The sequence below is a fragment of the Sinocyclocheilus rhinocerous genome, unplaced genomic scaffold, assembly GCF_001515625.1.
Source record: "Sinocyclocheilus rhinocerous isolate Xijiao unplaced genomic scaffold, SAMN03320098_v1.1 scaffold3528, whole genome shotgun sequence".
Taxonomy (NCBI): Eukaryota; Metazoa; Chordata; class Actinopteri; order Cypriniformes; family Cyprinidae; genus Sinocyclocheilus; species Sinocyclocheilus rhinocerous.
In genome coordinates this window covers 5467-20087 of record NW_015656209.1, presented here as the reverse complement: position 1 = coordinate 20087, position 14621 = coordinate 5467, and the positions used below count along the sequence as shown (strand labels likewise).

Genomic DNA, 14621 nt, shown 5'->3' with positions numbered 1-14621 from the left:
CCTCTCTCACTCTCTCTCTCACTCTCATTCTCACTCTCTCTCACTCCTCACTCTCTCTCACACACATACTCACTCCTCACTCTCTCTCTCTCTCACTCTCACTCTCACTCCTCACTCTCTCACACACATACTCACTCCTCTCTCTCTCTCTCTCTCACACACACTCTCTCCTTACTCTCACTCACTCACTCACTCTCTCACAGACACACACTCTCTCCTTACTCTCACTCACTCACTCACTCTCTCACAGACACACACTCTCTCCTTACTCTCACTCACTCACTCACTCTCTCACAGACACACACTCTCTCCTTACTCTCACTCACTCACTCACTCTCTCACAGACACACACTCTCTCCTTACTCTCACTCACTCACTCACTCTCTCACAGACACACACTCTCTCCTTACTCTCACTCACTCACTCACTCTCTCACAGACACACACTCTCTCCTTACTCTCACTCACTCACTCACTCTCTCACAGACACACACTCTCTCCTTACTCTCACTCACTCACTCACTCTCTCACAGACACACACTCTCTCCTTACTCTCACTCACTCACTCACTCTCTCACAGACACACACTCTCTCCTTACTCTCACTCACTCACTCACTCTCTCACAGACACACACTCTCTCCTTACTCTCACTCACTCACTCACTCTCTCACAGACACACACTCTCTCCTTACTCTCACTCACTCACTCACTCTCTCACAGACACACACTCTCTCCTTACTCTCACTCACTCACTCACTCTCTCACAGACACACACTCTCTCCTTACTCTCACTCACTCACTCACTCTCTCACAGACACACACTCTCTCCTTACTCTCACTCACTCACTCACTCTCTCACAGACACACACTCTCTCCTTACTCTCACTCACTCACTCACTCTCTCACAGACACACACTCTCTCCTTACTCTCACTCACTCACTCACTCTCTCACAGACACACACTCTCTCCTTACTCTCACTCACTCACTCACTCTCTCACAGACACACACTCTCTCCTTACTCTCACTCACTCACTCACTCTCTCACAGACACACACTCTCTCCTTACTCTCACTCACTCACTCACTCTCTCACAGACACACACTCTCTCCTTACTCTCACTCACTCACTCACTCTCTCACAGACACACACTCTCTCCTTACTCTCACTCACTCACTCACTCTCTCACAGACACACACTCTCTCCTTACTCTCACTCACTCACTCACTCTCTCACAGACACACACTCTCTCCTTACTCTCACTCACTCACTCACTCTCTCACAGACACACACTCTCTCCTTACTCTCACTCACTCACTCACTCTCTCACAGACACACACTCTCTCCTTACTCTCACTCACTCACTCACTCTCTCACAGACACACACTCTCTCCTTACTCTCACTCACTCACTCACTCTCTCACAGACACACACTCTCTCCTTACTCTCACTCACTCACTCACACACACACACACACACACACACATCCTCTGCTCGAGCGTGTTTCCTAGTCAGGCATTGTAATTTTTACTTTTATACACTATGAATATTGTTTGGCTCTTCTTATGTTCCTCTATTGTAAGTTTAGTTAAAAGTGTCTAGTGAATGAATTTAACAATTATTACAAATATGAAATTTAATTTAAATTGTCATTGCTAAACAAGATGATGCATTAATCGGGTTCAGAAAAAGCGAAAATCTTGTTTATTATACCTTTTTATTTCTTTTCTTTTTTTAAACCCTTAAAAAAAATGAACTTAAAGAAAATTAGAAATATTTCCTTGGCAAACAACTGAAATTAAAGTAAAATTAGCAAAGTAGTAAAATTACCAAACCAAACTAAAACTGAAATAGTTAAACTAAATTAAACAAGAAATAGAAATATTGAAAATATTAATACAAGTGGCAAAATTACGTAATAACTAAAACTAAGAGCTCATTCAAAATAGTAAAACGTGCTGAAATGGCAGTAGTATTTTGTTTTTGTATTTTGCTTAATTTGATTAAGTTACTTTAGGAATATTATTAGTATTTAGGCCCCGTCCACACGAACGGGGTTATTTTCAAAACCGCAGCTTTTTCTACGCGGTTTGGCCGTTTGTCCACACGCAAACACATGTGGACCGAGCGTTTCTGAAAACTCCTGCCAGGGTGAGGATTTTCAAATACTCCGGTTGCAGTGTTATCGTGTAGACAGCGAAACGGCGCCTGTGCTGTTATCTCTGCCTACTGGAAACGTTTTCAGGCTTCTGATTGGCCAACATGGCTTTACGGTTGAGATTATATCGCCACCTGTTGGTTTGGCATGCTCTTGACAGCGCTTCATAGCATGCGTTTGCGTTTTCATGTGGACGGAGTTTTTTTTTAAAACGGAAGACGGAAAAACTCAGTTTATAAAAATACCAGTGTACGTGTGGACATGGCCTTAGACTCATGTTCACACTGGAGCTGTAATTCATACTGTAGTGAGTGAGGAGCATTATGGGAAACGTGCATGAATCAGCAGCTGTGATGATGATGATGTGTTGCAGGCAGAAGGTTGAAGCTCTTCTGAAGAACTCCGATCAGACTCTGGATCTGGAGCCCTGCACCGGGTCAGAAACACTCCTCTTACTGACAGACTTCATTAAAATAGAGCGTGTGTTTGTGTGTAACAGAGATCGGAGCTGAATGTATTAATAATCATGTGTGTTTCAGCTTTCAGAGGAAGCTCATCTATCAGACGCCATCTCTAAATCTGTGAGTCTCTCTCTCGCGCACACACACACACATTCAGATTATTCTGATATAAACCGTCCTGACCTGCTTGTGTGACGCAGGGTAAACTGGTGGTGGGTCACAACATGCTGCTGGACGTCATGCACACCATCCATCAGTTCTGTGGGCCGCTGCCTGAGGTAACATGATGAAGCACTGGAGGATTGTGGGAAAGCGTGGCATGTCACAATCTGATGCACTCTGTGTGTGTTTTACAGGAGCTGGATGACTTTAAGGAGGTGGCCATGTCTGTGTTTCCCAGGTAACCTCTGATCACGTGATCACGCATGTTTCTGTTCACGTGTGCACCGACTCACTCACACTCTCTCTCTCTCTCTCTCTCTCTGTGTTTCAGGTTGTTAGACACCAAGCTGATGGCGTCCACACAGCCCTTCAAGGTGTGTCACCTGTGTGTGTGTTCAGTAGTGATCTGGAGCCGCGTGTGTTTAATGAGTGTGTGTTTAATGAGTTCATGTGTGTTTTCTAGATTATTCCTGATGAGGGTGATTGACATTCCCTACCTGAACATGAGTGGACCTGACTGTAAGAGTTAGAGAGACACACACACTCGTATTATTCTCAATATAAATGCAGTGCATCTCATTCAAGCATTTTTACAGTGTCAGCTATCAAATGTTTTAGCTGCTTCCAGAAGCATTTTTTCCCCATAGGAATCTTTAAAAAGTCTTATGAATAATTCAGCATTGTCAATATAAATAAAATATTAAAATATAATTAAGAGTAATGAAATTCATGAACCAAACCAACCAGCTAAAAAAGCGCATATCAATTATCAGTCTTGTTCAATAGTGTGGCTGTGACGTTTTGCTGTGTTAAGATATCTTATGTGTGTGTGTGAGTTATAGCAGCTTTAGATCTGCTCCTCCAATCTGAACTCGGACTACCGTCTGTTTATCAGCTATCGTCTATTTTTTTTTAGTTCGTTATGTTTGTCTCTTTTTCTCTCAGGGTCTTTTCTCACGCCTCCAAAGAGTCACATCTCTGCTCGCTCCAAACTCCTCGAACCCTTCTTCAACAAGTGAGCCACACACATATACACACACACATACACACACGGGTCTGAATCTGTGTCTCATATGAGTTCATGTGTGTTTTCTAGATTATTCCTGATGAGGGTGATTGACATTCCCTACCTGAACATGAGTGGACCTGACTGTAAGAGTTAGAGAGACACACACACTCGTATTATTCTCAATATAAATACAGTGCATCTCATTCAAGCATTTTTACAGTGTCAGCTATCAAATGTTTTGTGTGTGTGTGTGTGTGTTCAGTGCAGCCCAAGAGAGATCACGTCCTGTACGTCACGTTCCCTAAAGAGTGGAAGACCAGCGACCTGTACCAGCTCTTCAGCGCCTTCGGTAACACTCTCTCTCTCACACACACACACACACACACACACACACACTCTCATCTGTCAGTGAGTGTGCTGATCTGTGTTTGCCGTGTCTCAGGGAACATCCAGGTGTCGTGGATCGATGACACGTCAGCGTTCGTGTGTCTCAGTCAGACGGAGCAGGTTCAGATAGGTGAGCTCTTTCTCTCTCAGGGTCTTTTCTCACGCCTCCAAAGAGTCACATCTCTGCTCGCTCCAAACTCCTCGAACCCTTCTTCAACAAGTGAGCCACACACGCATACACACACACACACATACACACACGGGTCTGAATCTGTGTCTCATATGAGTTCATGTGTGTTTTCTAGATTATTCCTGATGAGGGTGATTGACATTCCCTACCTGAACATGAGTGGACCTGACTGTCTTCCTGTGACCTCCCGTGACCTCTCCTCGCGTGGCCCAAGTTCAGTGCGTTTTAAAGGTGCTGAAGATACTGAGCCATTTCTTGTCCGAATATGAGTGCGTGTATGTGTGCGTCCTGTAGTATTTTAACGTGGTTTCCGACAGCGCTCCCTCATTTTAAGTGTCGACATGTCCTGCAGGTTTATTTATTCCTCGTGAGGGTTTGTTCTTTAGTTTAACAGTGATTAACGGTGAGAAGAAAAAAAAAAGAGCGCGTGTCAAAGAATGTCTGATGATGTCATCACGAATGTCCTGTTCATATCCTTTGTAATTTTTTTTGTATGAGATGTTAAAATGTTCCCTTTTCCAGGGGAGATGAAATTAAAGAGTCTTTCTTAGTACGTCTGTGTTGACCTGTTCATTAAAACTGAACTGAGAGTTGATGAATGATTCACTTTGCCTTATTCAGATCATTCTGATATTGTTCGGTATTCACAATATTTATTACAGATTCATAATGAATAAGGGGTCCAAAACTAATGCACACAAACTGAAAAATTATACCTGTTTAAGACATTTAAGTGTAGGATAGATCATCTGACCTCTCTGGTGTTTTAAAGCAAAATGAAGTGACTTCTGAGATATGATCAAAACCTTTACCAGTCATTTTCAACCACTAAATTTAAAAATAAATCCATATCAACATTTATGCATGAATAAATTTGAAGAAAAAATTAAAGTCACATCAGACTGTTTGACAACTGGTTATATTCACGTTTTAAAAAAAATAAAATATATTTGTTTACTTTGTTTAAAATTTTCACGCGAATCATATCATTACCCGTGTTGTGTAGATTTCACGCTGTTACTCACTTTGCGCGAAGATTCAACGGAAATCCATTTGGCGCTCAACAAATTCAAATAAACGTCGTTTTAACCGATAGATCGATCGGTTTAACGGTAGGGCTGGGCGCGAATGAACCGATCATCTCTCCTCTTTCATGACCGTTACAGCACGAAATAAATATGGATCAAGGTCGGAAGGTATGTTGAAACATACAAAATACAATTTATTAAATAATCTCCCGCATAGCCGCCCAAACATCAATCAAACAGTTTAACGTACTTTTACCTCAGGAACGGCATTCAGAGTAGCTTTAGTTAAGAAAACCAACTCTATAGAGTTGAACATAATGTTAAATAAACAGTAACCTTTCATCTTAATTGTTCGTGATTTTGTGATGTAGGCCTTGTTGACAGCCACCATTGGTGTTATTTACAGAATGATTATACTTAGACAACGAATTAGAAAGCTAAGACTTTTTATTGTTATTATTATTATTATTATTAACTCCGTAAAACTTAATATGTGCTTCTGGGTCAAAGTGACTCAAATTGACTGTCTATTGTGAATTACATAAAGGTATTTTCATAGCTATAAGAATCATTGACGTGTAAGGATTTTCGACAGGCCAATTTTAAAATACAAAAAATATCTATTGTAATTGTTCAAACATTAAGAACGTGAACACATAAATTCATATTAAAAGTGGTAAATTAAGTGATTTTAGTGTTTTTTCATCTAGATGAATTGGCCGTAGCCTTAAAAAATGTCATGTGGTGCGACCAAGATTTATATTAAAACTAATTCATTTCCTTAACATTCTTAACATTTTTTTTAGATGTTCTCATGATTAAAGTGTTTAGAAACAAAGTATTTACATTTCATTTTAAGTTTTTGTAAATAATTATCTCATATTTTTGTATATTTGATTTGTAGTTAGTTTTTTTTTTTTTTTGTAGTTTTTTTGTAGTTTTGTAGAAATTGGAATTTATTTGAATATTGTTGCATCCGAGCAGCTGCATCATCTTACTGGGATGAGGAAGAGATAATTTAAAGGACTCGCGGAACGTAACATTTCCGTCTCACGCTTGAGGTATTCGGCCAATCACAGCGATATGTGCGATCTGTCACGCCACATTGAGAGCGTGAAAAACACATTATTGTAAGACATATTGTTTGTATTTCGCTATAAAACTGACAGATTTTGAAAGCTGAGACTTCAGAATATCTCCAGGTGCTCCCAGTCATGGCAGATTACGCATGCGCAATAGGCTAATATACTCTCAAAATATTGTAACTTTAATCTCGTAATTGCTATGAATTAATTCTCGTTATTTTGACTTATTCAAGTAGTATTTCGACTTTATTCTCATAATATTTCGACTTTATTCTTGAAATATCACGACTTCAATCTCGTAATCTTAGATTTATTTCTTTTATTTTGTTCTCATTTATTTAACATGGCACTAAAGCACTGTCGTATGTAGGCTAACTGATAGTGGAAATGCAAATATTAATACAAACTCACGAAAAACCGAACAGATGAGATTTTTCCTGCTTTGAATATTCAAATGATTTTCATGCATGTCTCTTCTGAACATGATTTCATGATTTCTGTAAGAAATAATCTTTATTACTGCAGTATGTTTTTGGACGTCTTTACAATAAAATGATAGTTCAAGAATAAAACAAAGATTGCACAGCAGAAACATGAGCTATATTCTGTGTACAGCATGTCTGAGGAGCTGCTGGATTCAGAGCCACAGGAAGTAGGAGAGCAGAGAACAGCACAGGAACAGGAAGCTCTGGTTAACACTTTTAGCATCATTATACGTGACTTTCTGCCTGACACTCTTAGCATCGTTGTACGCGAATCTCTTGGTGACACTCTTAGCTCCCGGATGCATGAAGCTCTGGAGGATGCTCTGGGTGACACTTTGGTTGACACTTTCATCAGCGTTATTTCTGAAGCCCTGGGTGACCCTCTTGTCACCGTTACATAGGTCCCCCTCACAACATGAGACGTCCTGAATAAAGGAACATTTTAGGGCCCCACAAATATATTTAGAGACACAGCCTTTTACAAGCATTGGTGGGCCTCTGTTAGTCACTGATGAAAAGAAAGAAAACAAAATTAAGTTTAGTCAGTCTGAGTTAGCCATTTGTATATGTGAAATGTATCAAACGTTCAATAAGATTAAAAATAAGACGCATTAATCCTCTGGTGTTGTTCAGGTGGCGGTCAAAATTATTATTATTTTTTTCAATGAAATTAACGTACTATATTTGAAGTTGATAATGTTTTTATTGAACATTTTGTATTTTAGGGGATTTTATGGTACTGAATTATATTTTTGCAATTGTTATGATCCATTTATGACTTGTTAACCAGTTTTTGAGTATAGACCTGAAAATAACATTTCCAACTTAAGCTTACTATTTTAGGAAAAAAACAATTACTATTTTAAAATGTTATATGAAATATATTTCCCAAAATATGTTTTACTTTAAAATTGAAGGAAATCAAATCCATAAATCTAAACAAGTTGTGTTCCAAATTTGAGGTTGATATCACGAAAAAGAAGTCAGATTTTGTTTGGGCACAGTGTCCACTAGATGAAATTCCCTTCCCATTCATTTCTAATGAAGTCATTTTTGATCCCGAACAGTGCGATTATTTGATCCAGGACCATTTAATCTTTTTGAAACATGTCCATTATTTATTTTATTTTATTTTATTGTTTGTTTGTGTGTTCAAGTAGCAAGTGCCAAAACCTTGACCAAGTTTTGTACCATTCCGATGAAGTAAAAAACAACAACAACACCAAAGGGTTAATGATCAAGAGGGGCACAATTAATGACGTTGGTCTTTTGTGGATTCTCACAAGTTGCTGTAATGCAGCGGTCTTCAGTCCCTGAACAGCTGACGGTGTTTGAGCAGTCCTGCCCATCGCAGTAGTAGCATGCTCTTCCATTGGGAGCGTAAGTTCGGGGATCTACAGGAGGAAAAAACAAGCATACAAAATAGGACTGGACAATCATTTAATATCTATGTACATCGTGATATAATTTTTTTTCAATAACGGTGATATGATTTTTAAACATTTATGATATTTCAGTATACATTACAGCATTTGTCACTAGCTGCGTTTCCGTTACCCTTCAAATTGCGCAAACTGAAATCGAGAATTGAAAATAGACCTAATGGAAACACGTCAGTTTCGAAAAAACTAGGGTGACCATATTTTAGTTTTCCAAAAAGAGGACAGTGGGTGCGGGCGGGGCGGGGGCTTGGGGTGTGGTTGGTTGGTGGTTAAAATAGAGCCCAAAGTAGCGCAATGACCATATCCCAAATATCAACACTCAAAATATGTAATTTCCATACCTAAAATACATATTTTACAGTCACTGTTGTGCATATTGATCATAAACACGGACAACCCTGCATCCCACACGAGCTGCAGGAGTCAGATTTGACTGATCACGGGTCGAGAGGAGAGATGATGGCTGACAGATCATGCTGGAGGATTTGCTGCTCAACAGATCCTGAGCTCACTGACAAATATCTGATCTTCCTTTACACAGAGCGCGCGTCATCGAAAAGTGAACAGCGAGCGCACATTCAAGAGAGATTTAAATACTCTGCATATTGATGGCATGCAACATTTCAAACCTTTAACCCACGGGGGGAAATCAAGCCATGACAACAGTTTAAAAGTAGCCCAATTCCATGAAAAAAACATGGACTTGACAACCCTGCATCCAACACGAGCTGCAGGAGGAGTCAGATTTGACTGATCACGGGTCGAGAGGAGAGATGATGGCTGACAGATCATGCTGGAGGATTTGCTGCTCAACAGATCCTGAGCTCACTGACAAATATCTGATCTTCCTTTACACAGAGCACGCGTCATCGAAAAGTGAACAGCGAGCGCACATTCAAGAGAGATTTAAATACTCCGCATATTGATGGCGGCTCCCTGATGCGCGAAAATCATAATATGCAATATTAGATACTATAGATAATATAGATAATACTAGGCGGGACTGGACACAAAAAAATCGCAGGAGCGGAACATACATGTTGCAAGAGCGGGCGATATGACGATACTATATGACACACAGAAGTTAAATGAGTGTTGACTTTAAAGACAGGACAGCACAGTACCTGGAGCATCTCTGTAGTTACAAAGACGAGTGCCGCAGCAGGAAAAAGCAGACTTTAATATGCCCCAGTTCACGGAACTGTCTTGACAGTCTTCAATGCATTCTTTTCGCTTCATTTTTATAAGATTGTTACCTAAAAACATGAATGATACAGGAAAGACGAGTTCAGTTGTGAAGTGTATTTATGAATGCATCACATTAGAAAGAGTAAAAAAAGAGTCTTTTTGATAATGTATCATCTCATAGCTGCAAGGCAAAAAAAGAAAATGTATATATATATTTTTTTTTAATCCATTTTAATACAAATTGTATTGTTACTTTTAACTAATAGCAGAAATCTATATAGAATATTCTGTGATCGGATTTGTTAATTTCCACCAGAAAATTCGACAAGTTACATATTTCTCTATTTCAGCTCAGTAAATAATAGCAGCATCTCTATCAGTCAAATCTAACAGTGCATTTCAATCCATGGTATTGGACTTACCGATCTGTAATACTGTTGTTGTACTCATGCACTTGGAAAATCCCATGGGACAAATCCCTAGTTTCTCCAGACAATAATTCCCCAAGCCACTGCACTCATAACACCAGTGTGAGCCCTGTGCTGATCTGAATCTGTGCTGGGTAGCATTACAAGCCCTGCTGATCTGAGTATCTGCAGCGAACAGACTGAGCAGACTGAACAGAAGCAGAGCTCTGGAGATCTGCGGATCCATCTCTGATCAGCAGGTGAATGAAATAATGGGTCTGATTCAGCACATCTTATATAGCTCCTCAGAAGAGGAGGGTCTTCATGAGAGAAAGAAGTTGAACAGAAATAGATCAACTATCAGCTAGATATGAAACAGGAACTTTTGCAGGGAAGTGCAGAGTTCCTCTGGGGCAGGGGCTCAAATGTAATATAGGGGCAATGTAAAAAAAACAATTATAGGTCAAAAGTTGGGATACATTATTATTTTATATTTTTGCAAGAAGTCACTTATGGTCATCAAGCCTGCATTTATTTGATCCAAATTTTAATATACTTTAAAATGCAATGCAATGCTGATTTATTATCAATGTTGGAAACGTGATACTTTTTTCAGGATATATATATATATAAAATAAACCGTTGAAACAAATGTGTTTCAAAGTTTGCTGCTTCAGTATTTGTAGATTATTTTTCTATAAAATGTTTCTATGGTATACTGAAAAACAATGATAAGCATATCATACGTTTTAAAGGCTTTTATTGGCAAATAAATATAATGAGTCAATATTTACAGTGTTGACCCTTGTTCTTCATAACCTCTGCAGTTCGCTCTGGCATGCTGGATATTAGCTTCTGGGCCAAATCCTGACTGATGGAGATCCATTCTTGCCTTATTAATTCTCGGAGTTGATCACAATTTGTGGGCTTCTGCTTGTCCACTCATCTTGTGAGGACTGACCACAGGTTCTCTATGGGATTGAGATCCGGGGAGTTGCCTGGCCACGAATCCAAAGTTTCAATGTAATGATCTTCGAGCCACTTCTTTATCACTCTTGCTTTGTGACATGCTGCTCCATCATGCTGGAAGATGCACGGATCATCACCAAATTGCTCATGGATCGCTGGAAGAAGTCGCTCTTGCAGGACGTTTTGATATCATTCTTTATTCCTGGCAGTGTTTTTAGGGCAGAATTATGAGAGAGCCCTTGGTTGAAAAGCAACCCCCCACATGGATGGTCTCAGGATGCTTCACTGTTGGCACAACACAGGACTCAAGGTAGCGTTCACCTTTTCTTCTCCGAACCATCGATTTTCCAGATATCCCAAACAGTCGGAAGCGAGCTTCATCAGAGAAAATAACTTTGCAGCAGTCTTCTGTCCAATCCTTGTACTTCCGATTCTGTAGCTGAGTCCTCAGGAGACGGTGCTGGCGCTTGCTGGATCCTGACAGAGCTTGAGAGGTGAAGAGGTGAGGAGAAGAATGGCAGATGATGGCCTATTGCTGATGTGCAAAGCTTGTCGCATCAAACAAAAAAAGAGCTTTACAGAGGCTGTTAAGGTGCTTCAGCTGAGTTATGACTTATGCAATGTACTTATTTCAGTTTTTTCTTTTTTATAAATTTACTACGTTGTGACAATTCTGTTTTTGCATTGTCATTATGGTGTATGGAGTGTAGGTTGATGTGGAAAAAAAGTAATTTAAAGCAGTTTAACGTAAGGCAGCAACATAAAGCGTGAAAAAATGAATTTGCAAGGCGCTGTATAGTTGTTTTTTTCACATTGCATCAAACGTAAGTGGAGAACACAGTAAAGTGAAGAACCGTTGTACAGCCTTTTGAAAATTATTTTCTTTTTAATACTGTTATTAATATAAACTTTTATGGATTATTAGTGATTAATCAATGAATATAACAGGTGTTATGATTGGTTAAACTGAAGGGTCCCTAAGATCATAATTTCAGGCCATTTGAAGTCATTTCATTTCACACACATGTAATTTCTCACGACACATATTTCCACGACATCCATCAGGTTATGTGTGGTTTAGATTGTGAGATGTGTGTGTGTGTGTGTGTGTGAGATGTGTGTGTGTGTGTGTGTGAAATGAGAAAAGGTCAGTGTGATGCGGTCTGATGCTGAATGCACCTGCAGCAGCCAATTCATTTCATGTTTATTTGCCATTTTATAACCTCCACTAATTTATATGATCTCCTTTATTTTGCTTTAGCATTCACACACACACACTCACAATTTAGTGTATATTTATATAAAATGAGCTGTAACTGATGAAAATAACCCTAATGTCCAGTCAAATATAGCGTTGCAAACATCAAGACCAGCTTTACTTTGTCAATGTTGGCAAGTGACCGTTATATAAGCCGGATAATCCACGGCTAGCTGTGCATTACACGATTTAATGTGCGTCCGGAGTGGATTATCCCTACTACTAAACTACTAAAACACAATCCTGATGTGTCTTGATGTTTGTGTGTCCATTTGAATCTCAGACATGATTCTGTTAGTGATTCTCTGATATTCGTGAACTAACAGCTCAATGATCTCACTGGCAGAGACTGAACACCAGGTTTGTAAGTGAGGAGCGCTCATACAGTAAAGCAGCTCACTGTGGTGTTTTTAGCAGGACAAAAGCTCCTCACATCTGCACACTTCAGTCGTGTTTATTCTGAACAGTATTTAAATACATTAAAAACCTGCTCACATGTATGAAAAAGCTTGTGCTGTAAGAACATTCGTAGAAATGGGCGTGTCACAGTCAGGTCAGCCAATCACAGATCAGCTGGGCGGAGTCAGAGCAGGCACTCGGGCGCTTGTCAGTTGCTCTGTTTGATGTGAATGAAGCAGAGGCCGGGATGATCGACGCCGTCGCTGTAAACACACACACAGAATGTCAGTCACACTGATACACAAACTGTGTGTGAGAGAGTGTGAGGTACCTTCTGTGTCCGGGCAGGATCACGACGCTCAGGCAGTTCTCCTCCAGCGCTCTGAACACTTTTCCCACTCTTGCATCCAGTTTCTTCATCTGCCGCTCCAGCAGTCGCTCCTGAGGGTCACATGACACAAAAAAAATCAGAGACGCAGAGACATTAAAGATGGTTTCTGTTTGACTGACAGCTGTCACTCACGTCGCACTCCTCCCCCTGCTCTGGCGTGTCTGGGCTGGTTTCCGTGGTAACGGGGCGTGTCCATGAGGTCATGTGGGGCGGAGTCAGAGCGTGACACACTGACAGCTTCCTGTTTCCGATCTGGGGGGCGACGCCCACCGCGGCCTGAGTGCTGTCAGCGCACTCGAACCCTACGAATCACAAAACACTCGCATCATCACGTCATTTACATATTACCGAGGTGAATTAACAGTGCTCTGGTGGACTCATACGCACTGATGAAGGCGTGTCTGCTGTGTTTCCCAGCATGCTCTGCGGCACTCGTGACGCGCTGAATAGGGCCGAACTGTCTGAAGCTCTGGAGCTGGTCTTCATGGCGATGCGGTTTGGAGGACAGATTACTCACGTAGATGACGTGAGCGTTGAGAGGATCGTTCTGACGCTCAGAGAGACGCTCGTTCAGATCCAGACACAACTCGTGTACGGGACGCCGCGCCTGCGCTCACATAACGACCATTAAAACCTCATCAGCTCACAGACACAATGCCTCCTAACACCAACAGCTGGAACTATCACGATAACTGTAACAATACTATCAGAATAACTAACGATACTATCAGAATAACTATAACAATAACAATACCTGCAACAATAACTACAATAAATAATGAGAACAATAACGATAACAATAACAATACTATAACAACAGCGAAAAAATTACCTGAAAAAAACTCGCTCTTGCTTTCAAAGTGATTTTAACGATATAGTTTCTCTGTGTGGTTATTGTTATAACTGTGGTGTGAACTCACTATTATTGAGCAGTTATTAAAGGGGTCATATGATGTGATTTCAATTGTTCCTTTCTCTTTGGAGTGTTACAAGCTCTTGGTGCATAAAGAAGATCTGTAAAGTTGCAAAGACTAAAGTCTCAAATCCAAAGAGATATTCTTTATAAAAGTTAAGAGTCAACCACGCCTACCTAAAACGGCTCGTTCTAACACGCCCCCACATGTCTACGTCACTATGTGGGAAGATTTGCATAACGCCGCCCAAATGTTCACGCAAAGAAAGAAGGCGTAACTTTTATTCTCTGTAGTTTTGTTGTTTCCGCTGCCATGTCGTGTACTACGTCACTATGTGGGAAGATTTGCATAACGCCGCCCAAATGTTCACGCAAAGAAAGAAGGCGTAACTTTTATTCTCACTGTAGTATTGTTGTTTCCGCTGCCATGTCGTGTAAAAATACACAAAATACTGTTCTTTTCAGCAGCATCATATGACCCCTTTAAAACTCTGATAGTTGCTGATAGTTGATATAGCTGATGCTGATAGTTATCATTGCTGCTGTAAACAGACATTTAGTCTGGAGTCACTATACTGAACTAATGTAAACATAATGACGTGCGTGTGTGTGTGTGTGAGAGAGTGTGTGTGTGCGTGTGTGTGTGAGTGTGAGAGTGTGCGTGTGAGTGTGAGAGTGTGCGTGTGAGAG

The 14621-nt window shown here is 40.3% G+C and overlaps 2 protein-coding genes and 1 pseudogene across 2 annotated transcripts in view; 1 reads left to right on the top strand and 2 right to left on the bottom strand.

The window, feature by feature from the left end:
* LOC107719899 (poly(A)-specific ribonuclease PARN-like) overlaps nt 1-4919 on the top strand; it is an 8672-nt pseudogene extending 3753 nt beyond the window's left edge.
* A 1935-nt stretch (nt 4920-6854) lies between these two features.
* Nucleotides 6855-10248, bottom strand: LOC107719898 (uncharacterized). Its single transcript, XM_016527441.1, has 3 exons — nt 10017-10248; nt 8248-8358; nt 6855-7472 (listed from the first exon to the last, which is right to left on the bottom strand). The coding sequence occupies exons 1-3, from the start codon at nt 10246-10248 to the stop codon at nt 7117-7119; spliced, it is 699 nt and encodes a 232-aa protein (XP_016382927.1). The 3' UTR covers nt 6855-7116.
* Nucleotides 10249-12180: 1932 nt separating this feature from the next.
* The window catches only part of rexo5 (RNA exonuclease 5), a 7671-nt gene continuing 5230 nt past the window's right edge, over nt 12181-14621 (bottom strand). The window contains exons 15-18 of the mRNA XM_016527440.1: nt 13406-13625; nt 13151-13320; nt 12959-13068; nt 12181-12890 (exon numbers count right to left, since the gene is read on the bottom strand). Of these exons, the coding sequence (XP_016382926.1) occupies nt 12836-12890; nt 12959-13068; nt 13151-13320; nt 13406-13625 (555 nt within the window). The 3' untranslated portion in view covers nt 12181-12835. The remainder of the gene's footprint in view (nt 12891-12958; nt 13069-13150; nt 13321-13405; nt 13626-14621) is intronic.

What these genes read in the sequence shown, in the direction of transcription:
- LOC107719898 (XM_016527441.1), bottom strand. Translation starts at nt 10,248, where the DNA reads ATGGATCCGCAGATCTCCAGAGCTCTGCTTCTGTTCAGTCTGCTCAGT. An exon ending in AACAACAGTATTACAGATCG is followed by an intron (nt 8,359 to 10,016) that starts GTAAGTCCAATA and finishes TTCCTCCTGTAG; the next exon opens with ATCCCCGAACTTACGCTCCC. An exon ending in CCGCTGCATTACAGCAACTT is followed by an intron (nt 7,473 to 8,247) that starts GTGAGAATCCAC and finishes TCTTTTCATCAG; the next exon opens with TGACTAACAGAGGCCCACCA.